Here is an 18,226-nt window from a genome sequence, read left to right on the forward strand (position 1 = left end):
TGGGTTCAGACCCTCCCTCATCTTTCAAGACAATGCAGTATGTCTTGTTTTCAGCCCTATTCCATAGCATAAAGAATGCAATAAAGAAGTTTGCATAATTAATGCTAATATTGGTAATAGTTAGTATTGCTAATGTATGTAAACATTATTAAAAAAAAATTATTAACTGAAGCATATTTCAAAAGGGTTCTTTGAGATGCTCATATTTATATATTTCTATATAAATATATATATCTATTTCTATTATATATCCTCTTATGGACTTTCTAAAAGGATTGCTATCTTTCAGGTAACTATTTCTTGCCCTATATTCAGATTTTATTCAATCAAAAATGTAGCTTTTAATGCATTAAATATGTACCTAAAAATTAGTTCTTCTTTCCAGAGTAAGTTATTTGATTCTCAACACCAGTATTCACCAATAATCCCCATAAATGGTAAAAGGTATAAACTCACAGTTATAATTAGATCAGGTATATTTTTTGTTGTTGTTAAAAAGGAAATAGCCTTTTTGCCAAGACTGTCAGTTATAACAATGTAAAAGCCAAAGAAAATATTAACATTTTCACTGTACTTTGTTACTGGACAATGAGAATATTTTTCCTCTATATTAGGAAATCCCAGTAGGCTCTCCCAGAAGTATGTCTGGGTCTAAATTGCTACCCATTTTTCAACCAAAGGTAGCCTAAACAGTTTCACAGGGACTCATTGCACAGCTCTTCTTTGGATTTCTGGATGGTTTTCAAAAGACTGGATTTGGGATATATACCCTCAGAGCCACCTGTTTGAGAGACTGCCTTTTTCCATGGAAGAAATTGCTAGTCACAGTCAGAAGAGGTGCTTGTACAGGAGAGTTTTTATGACAGAGAGGTCTAAAAGGATGTTTTCCTTGAGAAATGGCCTGGAGCTGGGGACTGACTTGTCCCACAGGCAGCGGTAGTCCCTGGGGAAATGGGATGGGTATGTGAGCCAGCACCCTCCTGCAGGGTCCAGCTGAGAGCGGCCACCATAGCCGGCTCATGGTGTGCCCACCTCCCAGGCTGTCATGGCTCTGGATTTGGGCGTCAGTGCTGGTACTGCCAGCCAGGGCTTCAGTGCCATGCAGGGTGTGTAGCAAGTCACAGAGCAATACTGGTAGTTTGTGCATATATCAGTTACTCGCTATTTCTGCTAAGAATGCTACTTCACTTCTGCCTACCTTTTAGCAAAATAGCAGAATCATACCCCACACACTTCCTTGTGACAACAGAAATTGTCCCCATCTAGCCCTGGAGGCAGCCAGCCACTTGCAGACACCTCAGCTACCTCTCGCCCCTTCCACCTCCACTTTCATCACTGACTCACTGTTACCATCTGTGGGCCTGGGCAGCAAAGCCTTTGCTGCCACCCACCCATCGCCTAAGCTGAAGTAAAGCTGAAGTAGGCTTGTGAACGCAATGGCACAATGTGAGATTCACTGATTCTACCAGGTGGCCTTGTCTCTTGGCCATTGTTGCTTTTTGCTGTGCTAAGTGACAGGTGAGTGACAGGTGACTGGAGTAATTTCTATTCATGCAGACTGGCATGATATAAATCTTTTCATTTAAAAAAAATTACTGCTGAAATGTATAAGAGGAAGAAAAGTGCATCAGAGTTGTACCTGAACAAAAAAAATGTGTTATGCTCATACGGTTACATTGCTCAAATGTGCATGCAAACAAATACCTGTGGGCCAACAATGAATAATGAAAGACCAGTAAAATGCAAGTATTAACACAAGCAACTTTTGATGTAGACCAGAGGTGGTGAATGGTGCTACATCCAGTTGGCAGCTGGTCACTAGTGGGGTTCCCCAGGGCTCAGTATTGAAGCCAGTCCTGTTTAATCATAGAATAACAGAATCATAGAATCATAGAATCAGCTGGGTTAGAAAGGACCTCTTAGATCATCAAGTCCAACCCTTGATCCACTACCACCGTGGTTACTAGACCATGGCACTAAGTGCCACATCCAGTCTCATCTTAAAAACCTCCAGGGACAGTGAATCCACCACTTCCCTGGGCAACCTATTCCAATACCTGATTACCCTCTCTGTAAAGAATTTCTTCCTAATATCCAACCTAAACCTCCCCTGGCGGAGGTTAAGACCATGCCCTCTTGTCTTACTGATAGCTGCCTGGGAGAAGATAACAACCCCCGCCTGGCTCCAACCTCCTTTCAGGTAGTTGTAGAGAGTGGTGAGATCTCCCCTGAGCCTCCTCCAGGCTAAACAACTCCAGCTCCCAGTTATCTTTATTGATGATCTGGACGAGGGGATTGAGTGCAACTTCAGTGAGTTCACAGATGACACTAAGTTGGGCAGGAGTGTTGATCTGCTGGAGGGTAGGAGAGCTCTGCAGAGGGATCTGGACAGGCTAGATCGATGGACTGAGGGCAGTGGTATGAGATTTAATAAGGCAAAGTGCTTGGTCCTGCACTTCTGTCACAACAATCCCAGGCAGTGGTACAGGCTGTGGGCAGAGTGGCTGGAAAGGGGTCCAGCAGAATAGTTCCTGGGGGTGCTGGTCAACAGCCAGCTGAACATGAGCCAACACTGTGCCCTGGTGGACAAGAAAGCCAATGGCATCCTGGCTTCTATGAAAAATAATGTGGCCAGCACAACCAGGGCAGCACTGGTGTACTTGGCACTGGTGAGGCTGCACCTCACCAGTCGAGTGTTGTGTTGAGTTCTAGGCCTCTCACTTCAAGAAAGACATTGAGGTACTGAAACCTGTCCAGAGGAGGGAAATGAAGCTGGTGAAGAGTCTGGAGCACACATCCTGTGAGAGATGGCTGAGGGAACTGTGGGTCTTCAGCTTGCAGAAAAGGAGGCTCAGGGTAAACCTTATCACTCTCCACAACCACCTGAAAGGAGGTTGTAGTAAGGTGAGGGTCAGCCTCTTCTCCCAGGCAGTCAGCAACAGGCAAGAGGAAGTGGCCTCAAGTTGCACCAGGGGAGGCTCAGGTTGGACATAAGACAGAATTTCTTCACTGAAAGGGTGGTCAAACACTGGAACAGGCTGCCCAGGGAAATGGTGGAGTCACAGTCCCTGGAAGTATTCCAGAAACAGGTGAATGTGGCACTTAGTGCTATGGTTTAGTTGACACTAAACCATGGCGGTGTTTGATCAAAGGTTGGATCAATGACCTTGAAGGTCTTTTCCAACCTTAATGATTCTGTGATTCTATAGAGGAAAACATTCCCCCAGTATTAATAGCACTTGCCTCACAGATACTATCTGATGATGTCTGTATCATATTTATAATAATATGTGGTATTACTGTAAAAGGGACAGTTATATCTTAACAACACTCCAGTGTCCAGAGAGGTGTGCAGTCACACTCAGCCAGCAGAGTTCTGCAGATAAGAAATGCACCCAACCAAGCAGAGTTCTAACATAAAAACTGTAATTACTGGATAATAGATTATTCAGTGGTCAAAGTGTAGAGTTGTATTCTGATCTGGCAGGATGACTATTAGGAGAGACTTGAGACAATCTTATGTTTTGTTTGTATATATCTGAGCATGGTAGAGCAGCTAGAATCCAAAGAACTTCCCCATAAGTATACATGAATGGAGAGGTATACATATGCAGAGGTAGGAATCAAACTGGCATTGTCCTATCTCTGTATGGGCGTAGCTGCTTGGTAAATGTTACAGACTTTTACACTGAGCTGAGCGACTTTAGTCCAGTTCAGACAGCTGAGTCTGTCAGTCTTATAGTACTGATTTCTGCTTAGTAAACACAAAAATGTTGATTAATGCCTAGAGATTTGTGTCATCACAATTCACAGAGCATGGATCTATTGCAATCAGTATGCCTAAAGTTAAGAGTTGAGTAGATAACATTTGATTGATGGGTTGAAACTATGAAAAAAGACAGTTTTCTTAAACATTGTTTGGAGAAAGCCACAAAAAGAATAGGGCACATACCAAGCACACTGGAATGTGCTCTATTTGTATTTTCACAGCTCAGAGTTGTTGTAGAATCCAACTTTATTTTCCTATAGAAATTGAAATGTTATGAATGTGATTGTCCTGCAGGAGACTTTTGGCATTTCCAAATAACCCCTCTAAGTCTGTGACCATTCCTTCTCCTGGGACACAGCTTGTTTATTACCTTGCCCTTCCCTCCTACCTAACATGACACATTTTCTGCTGTTTTGGTACTCACAATGTTTGCACTGGCTTTCCACTTATTTCTGCTGATTTTATCAATTTTTCTCCCTCCATTCTATATATTTCAGTAGGTTCTTAAACATACACCTGACATAACTGTGAATTTTGTTTCAGGTTGTTATATGTATCAGTTAGAAATATATTCCCTGTTTTTTTTCTGTGAAACGTTTCTTCCTTACTATCACTTTCACATTTGACGTTCGTAATGATAAGGTAGCATATAGGGAACAGCTCTGCTTCCAAGAATAATCCAAAGAGTTGCTCCCTAGTGCACTATTCTTGCAGGTTGTTAGATTGAATAGGTAGTGTGTATAGTCTTGGTTTTCTGGCCACTCAGTGCTACCAGTGAAGCCACTCTTGCAGTCTTTGCCTACCCAAATCTATCAGGGACCATACAGAAAGTCAGGGTGCATAAATAATTCAGGATCAGCTGCATGAAAATGGGACTTATGGTAACACAGATCTCGCATAACTGTGTTAATTATTTTCTAATGCAGACGAGGGTCCAATGTCTCACTGACTTTGGATATGAGCAGCTTGGGAAGTGTTGAACCTTTCATCACTGTGCCAACCCCACGAGAAAAAGTAGCGATGGAATACCTACAGTCAGCTGGCCGCGTCCTGACACGGCAGCAGCTTCGAGACGCAGTTGCATGTTCTCATTTACTTCAAACAGAATTCATGGTGAGTTTAACAACAAGCTTTAAATGAGAATTTTTGACATAACTGGAACAACAGAAACTGTGGGGAAAAAATAGTCAGGCAACACCTTAATGTCAAGGTACAACTAATTTCCACAGGGCAGATTAGACAGTTTCAAGGTGGTATTTATGTTTTATGTCAGTCATATCCACGGATAAAACAGATTCCTCTGGGTTTGAAATTCCATTCATAGATGGGACAAATGTTGTATTAAAGCTACAGTACAAATGGCCAGCACTGTAACACTGTGACAGTTTCAAAGAGATCATGAAGGCTATGGTGACAGAAAACACGGTAATAATTGGAGATTTTGTTTATTCCCATGTAAACGTCATGTATGTTTGCAATTTGAGCACTAAATTTTTAGTCACTATAAATTACTTTTTGGAGCAGACGAAGACACCCACAGTCCCTGTCCAAAAGGTACTTTTGTCTCAAGGTCCAAATATCTTTAACAAGCATGCCATACATCAACCTAATATACTCAAGACCAAAAAAACTGAAGTGCTTTACAAGTGTACTTATCATTTCAAAGGGTAAGAATCTAAAATGAAGAAAGTGGCTAGGTAGAAACAAGTCAGAGCAGAAAAACTCAGTCAGAGAAAGCACATTACAACATATTAGTTGGAGTTGAAGCTGGCCAGAAATGTGGGGGACAATAAAAAGAGTTTTTTCAAATACATTAATGGAGACAGTACAGAAATATCATCAACCTGTTACAACATGAGGATGGTCACTTCACAAACAAGGATAGAGACAAGGCAGAGGCGTTTAACACTTTCTTTGCATCTGTCTTCTACATGAATGCTGGAGGACCATGACTGCGAGAATGATCAACTCCCAGTCGATCCTGAAATTGTGTGGGATCTGCTGCCTCAGCTGGATCCCTACAGATCTATGGGGCCTGATGGGATTTATCCCAGAATCCTCAAAGAGCTGGCTAATGTCATGGCAAAACCTCTCTCGATGATTTTTGAGCAGTCTTGAGAATCCGGAGAGGTCCCAGATGGCAAACATTGTCCCAATTTCAAGCAGAGCAAGAAGGAGAACCCCAGAAACTACAGGCCTATCAGTTTCACTTCAGTGCCTGGTAAAGTTATAGAGAATAATATTATTCTGGAAGATATTGAAAGACAATGCAGTCATTGGTCACAGTCAGCACTGCTTCCTGAGAGGAAAGTCCTGCTTATCCAACCTGATTTCCTTCTATGACAAGGTAACCCACCTAGTTGATCAGGGGAAGCCAGGTGATGAAATCTTTTTGGATTTCACTAAAACTTTCAATACTGTCTCTCACAGGATCCTTCTGGACAAAATGTCCAGCACACAGCTGGATAAACACATCATGTGGTGGGTGAGCAATTGGCTCACAGGTCAAGCACAGAGGGTAGTAGTGAATGGGGTGACATGAGACTGGTGACCTGTCACTAGTGGGGTTCCACAGGGCTCCATCTTAGGCCCTGTGCTCTTCTACATCTTCATAAATGACTTGGACCCAGGAATGGAAGGGATGCAAGTTTGCAGATGACACAAAACTAGGAAGAGCTGTTGACTCCCTTAAAGGCTGGGAGGCCTTGCAGAGAGACCTCAACAAGTTAGAGGACTGGGCAATCACCAACCATATAAGGTTCAACAAGGGAAAGTGCTGGATTCTGCACCTGGGATAGGGCAGCCCTTGCTCTTTGTACAGGCTGGGGAATGAGATGCTGGAAAGCAGTGCTGTGGAAAGAGCCCTGGGGGTCCTGGTGGACGGCAAGTTGAATATGAGTCAGCAGTGCCCTGGAGCCAGGAGGGCCAACCGTGTCCTGGGGGCATCAGGCAAAGCATCGCCAGGTGGTCAAGGGAGGGGATTGTCCCCCTGTGCTCTGCACTGGTGCAGCCTCACCTTGAACATTTTGTGCAGTTTGGGGCACTGCAATATAAGAAAGATATTAAGCTGTTAGAGAGTGTCCAAAGGAGTGCAACGAAGATGGTTAAGGGCCTTGAGGGGAAGCTGTGTGAGGAGCAGCTGAGGCCACTTGGTCTGTTCAGCCTGGAGGAGACTGAGGGGAGACCTCATTGCAGTCTACAACTTCCTTGTGAGGGGAAGAGGAGGGGCAGGTACTGATCTCTTCTCTGTGGTGACCAGTGACAGAACCCAAGGGAATGGCATGAAGCTGTGTCAGGGGAAGTTTAGGTTGGATATTAGCAAGAGGTTCTTCACCCAGAGGGTGATTGGGCACTGGAACAGGCTCCTCAGGGAAGTGATCACAGCACCAAGCCTGGCAGAGTTCAAGAAGCCTTTGTACAATACTCTCAGGGACATAGTATGACTCTTGGGGAGGGTCCTGTGCAGGGGTAAGAGTTGGACTTGTGGGTCCCTTCCAACTGGGCCTATTCTGTGATTCTGAAAAAGGCTGGTAATGCAAACCACTCAAATAAAAGAAGCTATCAGAAAAAAGGATGCATCTTTTACAAGGGAATTAGAAAAGAGCATAAACTGATGCCAGTTGAATGTGAAAGCTGAGTAAGGCAGGCCAAAACAGATTTTGAATTAAAAGCATCATAACTTCATTTTTAAACAGATCAAAAGCACAAAACTTACCAAAGGGTACATGGATCAACTGATGACCAAAATGGCAGAAAAGTGATCTGGAGAAGTTGAAGCAGTAGGTGAGAAGTGACTGCATTATTTACATCTGTGTTGACTATAGAAGAACTTAGGGAACTTCCTACATCTGTGGCAAGAATAGGTTTAAGCAGATCACTGGGGGATCTGTTTGAGAATGAAGCATTAATGGAAGAGATTCTAGAACAAATCAATAAAATTAATGAAAATTACTCACTGGAGTAAGCTAGTGGTCACTCAGGAACCCTAAAGGAGTTCGTATGTGCGTTTACTGATGTATTAACTGGCCAAGTGTAACCAATACTTATGCTTCAGCAGATGAGGAATCAGAGGGCTAGAGGCAGCACTTTTTCAGAAGGACTCCAAAAGAGATTCAGAGAACTGCGTGCCTAGAAATCCAATGTCTAAATCAGAGACACTGGAATGAATCAAAATAAAAAAAGAAGCCAATAGATATACGAGTAAATGCAATCGAGTAATGAATAATCAATACAGTGCAGCACCAGAAGGATTGGTTGCTTCTCAGTGTAAAAGGAGGTCACAAGTGGAGTCCCAGAGACATGTGTTCTGGAGCTGATACTGAGAAAGATGCTCGTAAGTCATCTGGCACACGGAATAAATAGTTAGATGGTGAAGTTTGATGATGACACTGGATTACCCTGGGTAGTAAAATTAAAAATAGACTTCAAAAAAATTACAGAAAGATTTTATGATGGTGATGAGGCAGAGGAAATCCGAGGTTGATAAATAAAATGTTATGCATGTGGGAGAAAATAATTTTGTATATTTTGATGGGTTCTGAAATAGAAAGCTAAGAATCTTGGGAAAATAACTACAGGATAATACAGAATCTTTATGAGACTGGAAAAAATCTATAATGCATTCACAACTGCACGCTGCTCCAATCTCCCCATCTCAAAGCACATACCGAATATGATGAACATAACTATAGAGTAGAGCAGCTGCTGTATCAGGAGATACTAAGTTGACCAGGACCCAGGACTCTTCTGCCTAGGGAAGAGACTATGAGAGGCTCTAACAGAAGTCTATAAAATCCTAATTGCAAGGAGAAGGTGAATATTCATGGGTTTTCATGCCAAAAGAGCAGTATCAGATGACCAGTGCTATACAAAGAAAAGCTTGTCTTGTTCTAGTTCCCTTAGATGCCTTGCTACCAGTTGCTATCAGAGGATACCAGAGAGGAGGAACCTAACATGATCAGCTACCCAACCTAAGCCTAACTTTTTTTGCTTCTACAGGTATTACCTAGCAAGGCATGTAAGAGCTGGAAGACATATACAACCCCTTGAGCAGACTACAGGTCTAACAAAGACATACAAACAATGCACTTCTTATTAAACATACTAGAGCACATGATCCCTTGGCTTTCATTTTTTTTCCAATTTTTGCATGTAAGTCAATAGATGATGAATGCCATCTTACTCTAAAAATCACTTTTCGCTGTGAATAATATCATCTTACAAAGCAGCCCTTTTATTAATCTTTTAAAAACCAGGGTTTATAATAACAGTCATTTGCTTAAGAAAAATAAATCCCTCCATTCTTTTACCAAAAAGTGGTCAGACAGTGTACACAGAAAAAATTACAAGCATCCAAAATACTTTTATCACCAGTTATACCATAGGTTCTCTGCCATTCTACTGCTTAGGCAGGAAAGTCAGAAGAAATAACTTCGTCATGCTTAAACCCCCCACGTTAGGAGACAGTTTGTACAGACAACTTGGCACCTTATAGAATCCTGTTTACCAGAATCCTCTCACACAGCATTTGTGCACAGCTTTGGGTAGATAGAGTCACATTTTATTTGTCTCTCAGTGGGGCACAACATGACTTTGGCTGTTCAGTGTTTCCACAGCATTTTATTGAAAAGATCATGACTTGCCTATTCCATTTTTAATCCATTTTTTGCAACATATTTCAAGATGAAGCTGTTGAACTGTATGTGTTTACTATTTTCCTTGCTATGTATAATAGCTTTAATAGGAACTTGAGGCATGCAAAGAACGCCATATATAAGCCTCACCCATTCTGCTCACTCAGCTTGTTTTAACTAGCTAAAGAAATACAGTAAGACAGTCTTTTGGACATTAAAATTATTAGCTCCCATGAAAAACTTCCAAGTGTGAAAAAAGCTGAAAAATGTTCACAGTATCTCTGGAAAACTAAACATGAGCAGTTTCAGGTTATTTTGAGTTCTTTAATTAAAACCTAATTTTTTATTAACAATTAAGGGGACATTACTTATTTTTATTGTAAAATATTTAAATTACCTGCAAAATATTTTTTCGTAATATTAATTAAGCTATATTCTTGTTTTGTTTTTTTTTTAATAACGCTGACAAAAAATTGGGGTATTTTTAGCTGGGAGAATATACCTGATTTGCAAAGAGGAAGAAATATAAATTGCCCAGCATATACTTATGTAGTAGCCTGAACTGCTACTATTCAAAAGACTATCTGAAGTTGGTGACAAAAGATAAAATTTATTATTCCCAAAATACTGGAATGGCAGGAAATACAGTCCTGAATGGAAAAGTGCCAGATGGTTAAATTTATAAAAATTAGTCCTCATAAAAATAGAGGTATCAGTATAATGACTATCTGCCTCAATTTTCCTAAATTTTGCCACATTTTCTTTCAGAGGCCCAAATAATATCTCTTCAAGTGTATGAACAGTTGTAGCATTGAAAGGCTAATGTGAGCCAGGATAGTTGTTATTAGAAGAGTATTACTCAGAGAGGGAAAGTAACCCATGAACAGTATGCACATGCATTTATAATTGCATGTGAGTGACTGAGTTCATGAATGTGTGCAGCTTATACATTATTTGCAATTATTGAATTAAATATATGCATTTAGTAAAACAATTCTATATATAGCCTATCCAGCCACAGATTTTGAATGCTAAGTTTCACATGTTCATGTTATTTGCAGTCTGCTGGGCTTGTTTGCTCCCCTGTTAATAAATAAAAATCCTGATTTATTTTTTTTTCTAGAATAATCTCTTGTTTCTCACAGCCAGTTTCTGAATAAGTGATTTGTCTGTGGCTGTGATCCACGAGGTATTGTCAGGTTTCTGTCTGTGCCCTTGGCCTAACAAGTGCTTACAACTGGGAGGAGCCCACTGATTAGAAATTGTTTACAGGACGTAAGTGATGAATATTATTAATGGACCTTGTTGGCCCAGAGAAATGTGTTTCTGTTTTCAACTTGATGGCATCTGTCAATAACTGGACAAATGATGAACTATTTAAAAATTTCATCAGGCGTAGCAAGGGAGACAGCCGGGCAGCTGGGAGAGCCTCACTGACCACCATCGCTGGCTGGGCAGGCAGAGGACTCTCTCTTCCTCACACATCTTTTTCCAGTCTCTGTAGATGACAGACATAGATCACATTAAACACAGGCTTAGCATCTTGCTCTCTCTTGGTATATAGTTCAGCAGGGAAACCTTTCAGAAGCCATTCACTGGTGGTCTTCATACTAACCCAGAACTGAGTCAGGGAAGCTCTAGGTCAGCCACTTGGAACAGTTTGGACCCCAAGGGCCAAGGCTAAGAGTCTCATGGAGATCACTGTTGGGAAGTGGTAAAAGTCAGAGATAAATATGAGGAGGGTGTGGGAGCTCATTTTGTAGTTCTGCAGAGGAGAAAGTGACATCAGAAGCAGGACAGAGGTGACATGGTGAATCCGAAAAATCCGGTATGAAGAACTGCTCAGAGACTTTTGTATCTTTAAGCAGCAAGGTATTGGTTTTTTCAATGTTGGGAGCAGCAAGCCAGCTTGCACTGGACAAACTTTCTGGACTTGGAAGTGCAAAACCAAGCCATTTTATACACTTTAGATACATGGTTACATCATTTAACATACATATTAATAAGTAGGTTAGTCTCTGGGCAGAGTCTTTCCAGACATGCCAGTCTTCTGCTCTGGGGGTCTTCTCCTCAAGCCTTCATCCCTCTGGTGATCGCCATGGGCGTCTTCCTCAATTTGACCAGTTAGGTGACCTGAATTCTTCAAGCTTGCAAAATCCTGGCTCTGGGCCTTCTAGATCTTGTTCAAACGTCTAGATTACGTAATTTATTACTCTGTGTGTACTACTCCTATTCTTTCTATAGTAAGGCCTTTGGTCCAGTGAGCAGAACAGAACATGATATTAACCAGTGCTCCTAAAATGTTCTTCTAGCAAAACAGGTATTGGGGTTTCTTAGCAGGCCAAGATATCTCAGTTAACTCTTTTAGGCCTGGCTCCTGTTTCAATGGTTTGACTTAAGGTAATAGGGATGAAATCTATGCAGGCATGAAGTCTTACAAGTGAGAATATCCCACACATAGCAAAAGCATCATATAGATGGCAGCACAGGGAGCTGAAAAAGGACTGGGTAAAGTACCTGCTAGGAAGGAGTATCTTAGCAGCACCACTTTGGCTGGCCTGACACAGTAAGTCTTTCTTCTGAGGAGTCAGCTGAAGAGCACAGAGGAGATTGAGAAAGAAGAGGGAGAATAAAGAAGATCCAGAAAGCACATCCATATAAGGCGGAGAAGGTAGAAAAATAAGAATCGGTACAGACTCACATAGTATCATGTTGGGAAGCAGAAACAAATCACAGCATTTCATTATAAACCCTCTAAATTTTACTTAACTTTGCCATCTCTTTAAGCAGAAAAGCGAGAGGAGAGCTTTCCCCGTTTGGTGAACCTGTGCAAAGGTCTGCTGTTGGTACATCCTTGGTTAGAGGCCTCATCCCAGTTCCTCTAAAAAAAACCCCTGCAGAAGTCAGTCATGCTAAGCAGGACCAGAGTTCATGTCTGAAGGACAGTGGCCGTACATCTCATCTGTGCCAAAGTCCTGGGCAGGCCTGCACCTGTAGAATTAGAAACCACATGATTTTGAAGAAAAATATATGAGTAAATTTTCCAGTGATTGAAGCCAAAAGATCCTCCTCATGTTCCTATGTGACCGTAAGAGGCAATTATTTAATATGCTGTTGTCTCTTAGGATAAATGTCCCAGGCTAGCATGAAATTTCCAAATCTCTAGTAATTGCTGTTCTTTTAAGTAGAAGAATTAATTTACTGAAGATCAAATTCCAGCTTACCCTAAGATAATTTAAAGAATGGTGGCCAAAAAAAAACTCAGTAAAAAGATGAAGATTTGAGTCAACTGAAGAATTTTTAATGTGATTTTGCCAGATTGTTTTGGTTGGTAAAACATCCCCCACAATCAGGGAAAAAAAAGTATATATTTCATCTTGCCATTTTAAAAGGGTTGTTTTTATTCAACTGTAAAAACACTGTTTTGGGACCTCAAAATCAAAATTATTCTTACCCTCCCTTAAAAGAAGTTAAACATCGTGTTCATGTAAAATTGGGGGATTTCTACTTTTCATGCTGACAAACAACTTGAAAAACATTGATTTTAAGTTCATTGGGAGTTTATCATTTGTATATTTTTGGCACATCAAGGAAACTGTCACATTAGTTACTTGCACATCTGCATATTTAAAGAAGATAGTGCAAATCAGTCACTAAAAGATCAAAATGAGAAGTAAGAAAATAGATTTAGATTTTTATTAGTTTTGAGTCATTGAATACAAAAGACTAAGGCACTTCATTCTAGTTGTTTAAATAAAAGACAAGTGAAGTCTTTGAATGACATTGTTAAGGACTTAGCACAACATTTAAAAAAACCGTTTGCCGTATATTAATATTTAATTATTTTCAAAGTTCCTCCCCCAATTATGTAAAATATTGCTCTTTTCTGACACAGTACTGCACTTTTGAACTCCACTTTTCTAGAACTACTGTGCATTTTAACCTTGCTCCTAATCCCGTAAAAACTTTTTTTTTAATAATTCATCAGAAGCGTTCCTTGGAAGTCACCCCTTCAATATGCAACTCCCTGTGTTTGTTGAAGGAAGGGTGTTGACAGGCTTGAGGTGGGAACCACTTTTTTTCTTAATAACTTTGATGTCAAAAGACAGTTGTGTAAGAGCAGATGGCCTTCTGGTGATAATTTCCTGCATGGCTCCTTTGGAAACATCAATCTGATTTAATTTATTTTTTATAGGAAATACCAATGAATTTTGTGGATCCCAAAGAAATTGACATCCCGAGTCATGGAACTAAAAATCGCTATAAAACAATTTTGCCAAGTAAGTGAGTTAGCCCATGGTTTCCTATATGACGTTTAGTCCTGCTTTGGGAACATATTGCTGTGAAAATCCAGCTGTCTTTATATTTGCTTGTTGTGTACCCATTCATACTTGTATTTGTAATCTATGTAGAAAGAAAACAGAAGCCCAGTGCTGTAGGACTGGCAAATACAGAAATCTCATTGGATGCCTTAGTAGGTACACATGTTGGCAGCATCCCAGCCATGTTCTGAAGTGCTTGATGATTTTCTCTGAAAGGCAACTCAGGCAGATGAGTAGAGAGAGATGAGCCATGCCTCGCAGTAGCTCATCCATCACAGCACAAATTGTCTTGCAGTCGCTGAATTCCCTCTGGTTGGAGGAAGCTACTTGGGACTAAAAAAACTCAGACTACAAAAAGCAAGTGCTACTTATCCTTTGTTCTAGTGGGCTTCCATCTTTTTAAATCCTCTGGTGGCTGGGGTTTTCTCCTCTGTGTGCTAATTGTCTTTGGGGAAATCTGTTTGCAGGAGTAAGAAAGCCACCCTCACACGGTGTTGTCTCTTTGTTGCTGTAAACTTGTTACTGCCTTCTATACTGCTTCTGTATTTTCATTGGCCCAAATTCATGTAACAATTGCTTTGTTATACTTAGAGGTGATTGAAAGCTTTTCAGTGGAATAGTTTTCCTTCAAAATACATCTCTCTGAAATGCAGCTATTTTCATAGCATTTGTTGGCAGATAATAAGATATTCCATTTCTCTTTTATTGAGCATTTTGTTTTTGTGTTCTGTTTCCAAATAGGCTGCAGAAGTTTTAACATTGCACTAAATATAGACATGAATAGTTGAGTTTTTATAAATTTTGACATCACCAAAGTGAAAAAGTTCAGCGATTCAAATTTTGCAGAACACTCCCACAGAAAAATGTAAACACATCTCTTTGCTTATGTTTGGAATGAAGAATACTTTTAAAATGACAGCATATCCTATCAACTAGAAATTTGTTTTCTAATCGTCTCTAGATTGTCCTTGTGGGCCTATGTTACATGTTAGTAATTCAAATTCAAATGATGAATTTTCTCTCACCAAGCCTGAACACACTGTAATTTGTTCACAGCATACAATGGCCTTGCAGTTAAATTAATGAAAACTGGTGGCCTTCAGCCTCTAGATTTGTCTCAGAAATGTGATATGTATCTGGGAAAGAAGCTTCTATAGAGTCCTTGCTTCTCTTCAGCCTCCAATAAAATTTCCATTGTGTTCAAGGATAGTTCATCTGTTTAACCAACAGCTGTGTGCCTTTGAGCGCAGTCAAGAAATGTTAAAGGGAATAAAAAAAGAAAGTAACTTAATGCAAGTTATATACCTAACAGTCAGAAAATTCAGCATCCCTTAGAGTCTGGCCCAGTGTCAACAGGATGTACATGGAGGGTGAAATCCTGACCCCTTTGACGACAGCAGGACTTTTGCCATCAGCTGCAGTGGAGACGATATCACCAGGCCTCCCTCCACCTGACTGGCAGATTTTTGAAAGGAGTTCTCCCTTCCCTTAGCATCTCATGTCCCAGCTGTCCCAGCCACCATCAGGTTCACCTTCAGCAACACCTGGCAAATGCAATGAGTCCTATTTCACTGCAGTATGTATTTTGAACTGGGACACAACAGCTGGGCTGTGGTTAATGCTGATGAGCTTTGAGAACCAGCGTGCCTGTGTGTCTTCACCTCCAGTTAACTGAGATGTGCTGCCAGCTCCATGGCACATTTTGAATCCAAGCATGCTGCTGGTGTGCACCACAGCTACTCACTGACAGGCCCTTTGTAACTGTCTTTGACAGAAGTCAAAAGGTCTGTTGTGCGTTAGCACCAGCCTTTTTCAAAGAAGATATTTTGAGAATTGTGGCACATGCTCATAATAAATACTAGCACATCCCACACCCAGTCTGAGAGGGTTTGGAAATTATTTGAGTGATTAAATAGAACAGCTTTTCTGGTTTCCTGCTCAGATGATATCAACCTGCTGCTTCATACACCCGCATCAGCTTTTCCATTCCCAGCACTGGGTGCGTCTCTTGAATCGGGGCACCTGTGATGACAAGTGACGTTTGAGCTGATGGATTATCTCCTAAAAATGCCCAGTCCTGCCAGCTCCACCCTCTATGCTTTGGAGGATGTTCTCGTTTTCCAAGAGATAATTCTGTGACAGGGTGCAAATACTACCCAGCCAGACACACTCGTGTGAAATAAAACTAATGCCTATTGAAAAGTGTTCTACATAGAAAACTATAAACTGCAGGAAATGTTACATTGCTGTGAAAGATGTTTCAGTTGCAGTATAAAATAGCCAACACTCTTATGCAAACACTAGGGTGCCGCTTTAAGTTTTCTAAATGTTATTTGCATTATAATAATATTCTAATTCAACTAATGACGGGGCCAGTGTGGGATCAGAGGCAAGTGGCTAAGCAGTTCCTTAAAATTCACTGTTTCTCCAACCTTCCTCCTGACTGTGACCCCCCCATTGCTCCTGTTAAACTCTGCTCCATACCTTCTGCTGCATTCCCTCTGCCACCAGTCTGTAGTATGTCTCTCTCCCTCTGACCAGGTTCCCAATCCTGCACACAGATTTCCCAGTCTCTCACCTCTGGCAGAATATCAGCCCTGCTGCTCCTTCCTCATCCTCTTAGTCAACATCTTCACCTTTGCCTGCTTGTCTCCTGCAGCCCCCACTACATATTCCTGAAGCAGGACCTCAGCTTCAAAGACCTCTATGTTTTCTACTTCCTGTCTCACTTTTCTACATCAAACCAGAAGCATAATTCCTGTGATACTTTAGACTATATGTGGACTTTTGCTTACAAAGGAGCCAGTGGCTTAACACTGTTCTGTGGGTATCTATGTGTGTGTAATACCTGGTTACCATTCCCCATCCCTTTCTGAAGAATAACCTCATGTCAAAAGTCTTCATGAAAACGCCTTGGACAGAACAGCAGATTCACAGTAACATGAAGATAGAAAGGACTTAGGGGGTCAGACCACAAAGTCCACAAGCTCTTTCTTGAAGTACTTGTGCTAAAACTGTCTCTAGTACTCCAACTGAAGGCAAGGGGAAAGTTAAATTTAAATCATATGAACAAAGTAATTTATTATGAAAGCATATAGACAGATGCTAGAAAACTGTTTTTCTGATGCCGAGAATTTTCAAAATCCCTTGCACTCCCCAGTCCTGACTACAAACAGTCAGATTTGCTCCAGTTTTGCTCCATAATGAAGGCAATAGGGCCAACAGCAGACTTTCAGAGACTAAAGAAAAAAAATCATATATACAAATCAGAAGAGAAAAATAGTTGAATCTTAGTGGAATTCAACAAGGGTTCATCAATGGACTTTTTCATATCCATGTGAGTCAACAAAATGTGTCCTAGTTGTGGTCACCAGTATCATAGCATGTATAATATTTGTAAATAGCTAGTATTATAATAATTGATCTATATTAGACTGGATATTAGGCAGACCATATTTTTAGTAGATAAAAAGATTCCCTTTGCATGGATGAAACTTTATTTTGTAATGCTGAAGCATGTTTTAAATGCAGAAGCACTCACCATGATAAATCCTTTAAGTTTTCAGTTGAGAAATCCTGGATTATATTGGAATTACCAGGAAATAATTCAGATGGGATTAAAAAATGGTGCATAGTTTACAGGTGTTTTATATATGAGTTGTTTTGAAGCAGTTGCATTATTTGCAAGTCTAATAGCCTGTTCCCTACCTGGCAGAGATTGGGAATGCAGTCTAGTATGATTCTTCAATGTTCTGTATTACAGTATTTGCCAAGTAATACCAGTACCCATTATTTATTTATACACTGCAAGCAAAACTAGGCAAAATAGAGAAGAATGAATTTCAGAATGGTTTAGTATCTGAAAAATTTATGACCTTTTGGGCTGCAAGTGTGAGAGCAGTCTGCCTCACAAAATTTTTGTCTTCCTTTCCTGCTAAAAAATCCAGAAACATCCTAAGGACAGCCTTTCTTACAGTATTTCTGTCTTGCTGTTGTTTAGGCAACTAGGATAGGACTAGGAGTAACAAAGGACTTACCTTGGAAATGCTACAAATGCAAACATACCCATGCCCTAATGAACTCAGGTCATAGTAGTTGAAATGGAAGAAGGAAAAATGACCACAGCACATTATACCCACCATGCAATGAACACAGCCTTTGCAATGGGACAAAACCCCATGCCTTCATGACAAACTGACATCATGGAGTGGATGATCCTCCAGTATCTGTGGCATTGCAGGAGGTTGTCCAGCCCTGATTGTTCCCTGCACTGGGCAGACTCATGGGAGCAAGCTACAGCCCCTTTAAGACCGTCCTCTTGCTCCATTGTGGTAAGTTCAGGACAATATTGATTTGTTAAAGATGGAGTTAGAAAAAGCTTCTTCTACTCTTATGGGAGAACTACTCCAAACTTCCTAGATACATGGAAGAATACAGGAGTAATTTTACCTCTGTTAAAATTGTAGAAGATGTATTTTTTTAGTAATATTAAGTGCTTAACA

At 40.7% G+C, this 18,226-nt stretch overlaps 1 protein-coding gene across 2 annotated transcripts in view; it reads left to right on the forward strand.

Annotated features, from left to right (window-relative positions):
- PTPRR (protein tyrosine phosphatase receptor type R) overlaps positions 1-18,226 on the forward strand; it is a 136,155-nt gene that overhangs the window by 95,776 nt on the left and 22,153 nt on the right. For both annotated transcript variants that reach the window (XM_029963635.1, XM_018080836.1), the window contains exons 6-7: positions 4,696-4,882; positions 13,598-13,682. In XM_029963635.1, the coding sequence (XP_029819495.1) occupies positions 4,696-4,882; positions 13,598-13,682 (272 nt within the window). The remainder of the gene's footprint in view (positions 1-4,695; positions 4,883-13,597; positions 13,683-18,226) is intronic.

Source organism: Manacus vitellinus, unplaced genomic scaffold, assembly GCF_001715985.3.
Source record: "Manacus vitellinus isolate BGI_N305 unplaced genomic scaffold, ASM171598v3 scaffold_5_pilon, whole genome shotgun sequence".
Taxonomy (NCBI): Eukaryota; Metazoa; Chordata; class Aves; order Passeriformes; family Pipridae; genus Manacus; species Manacus vitellinus.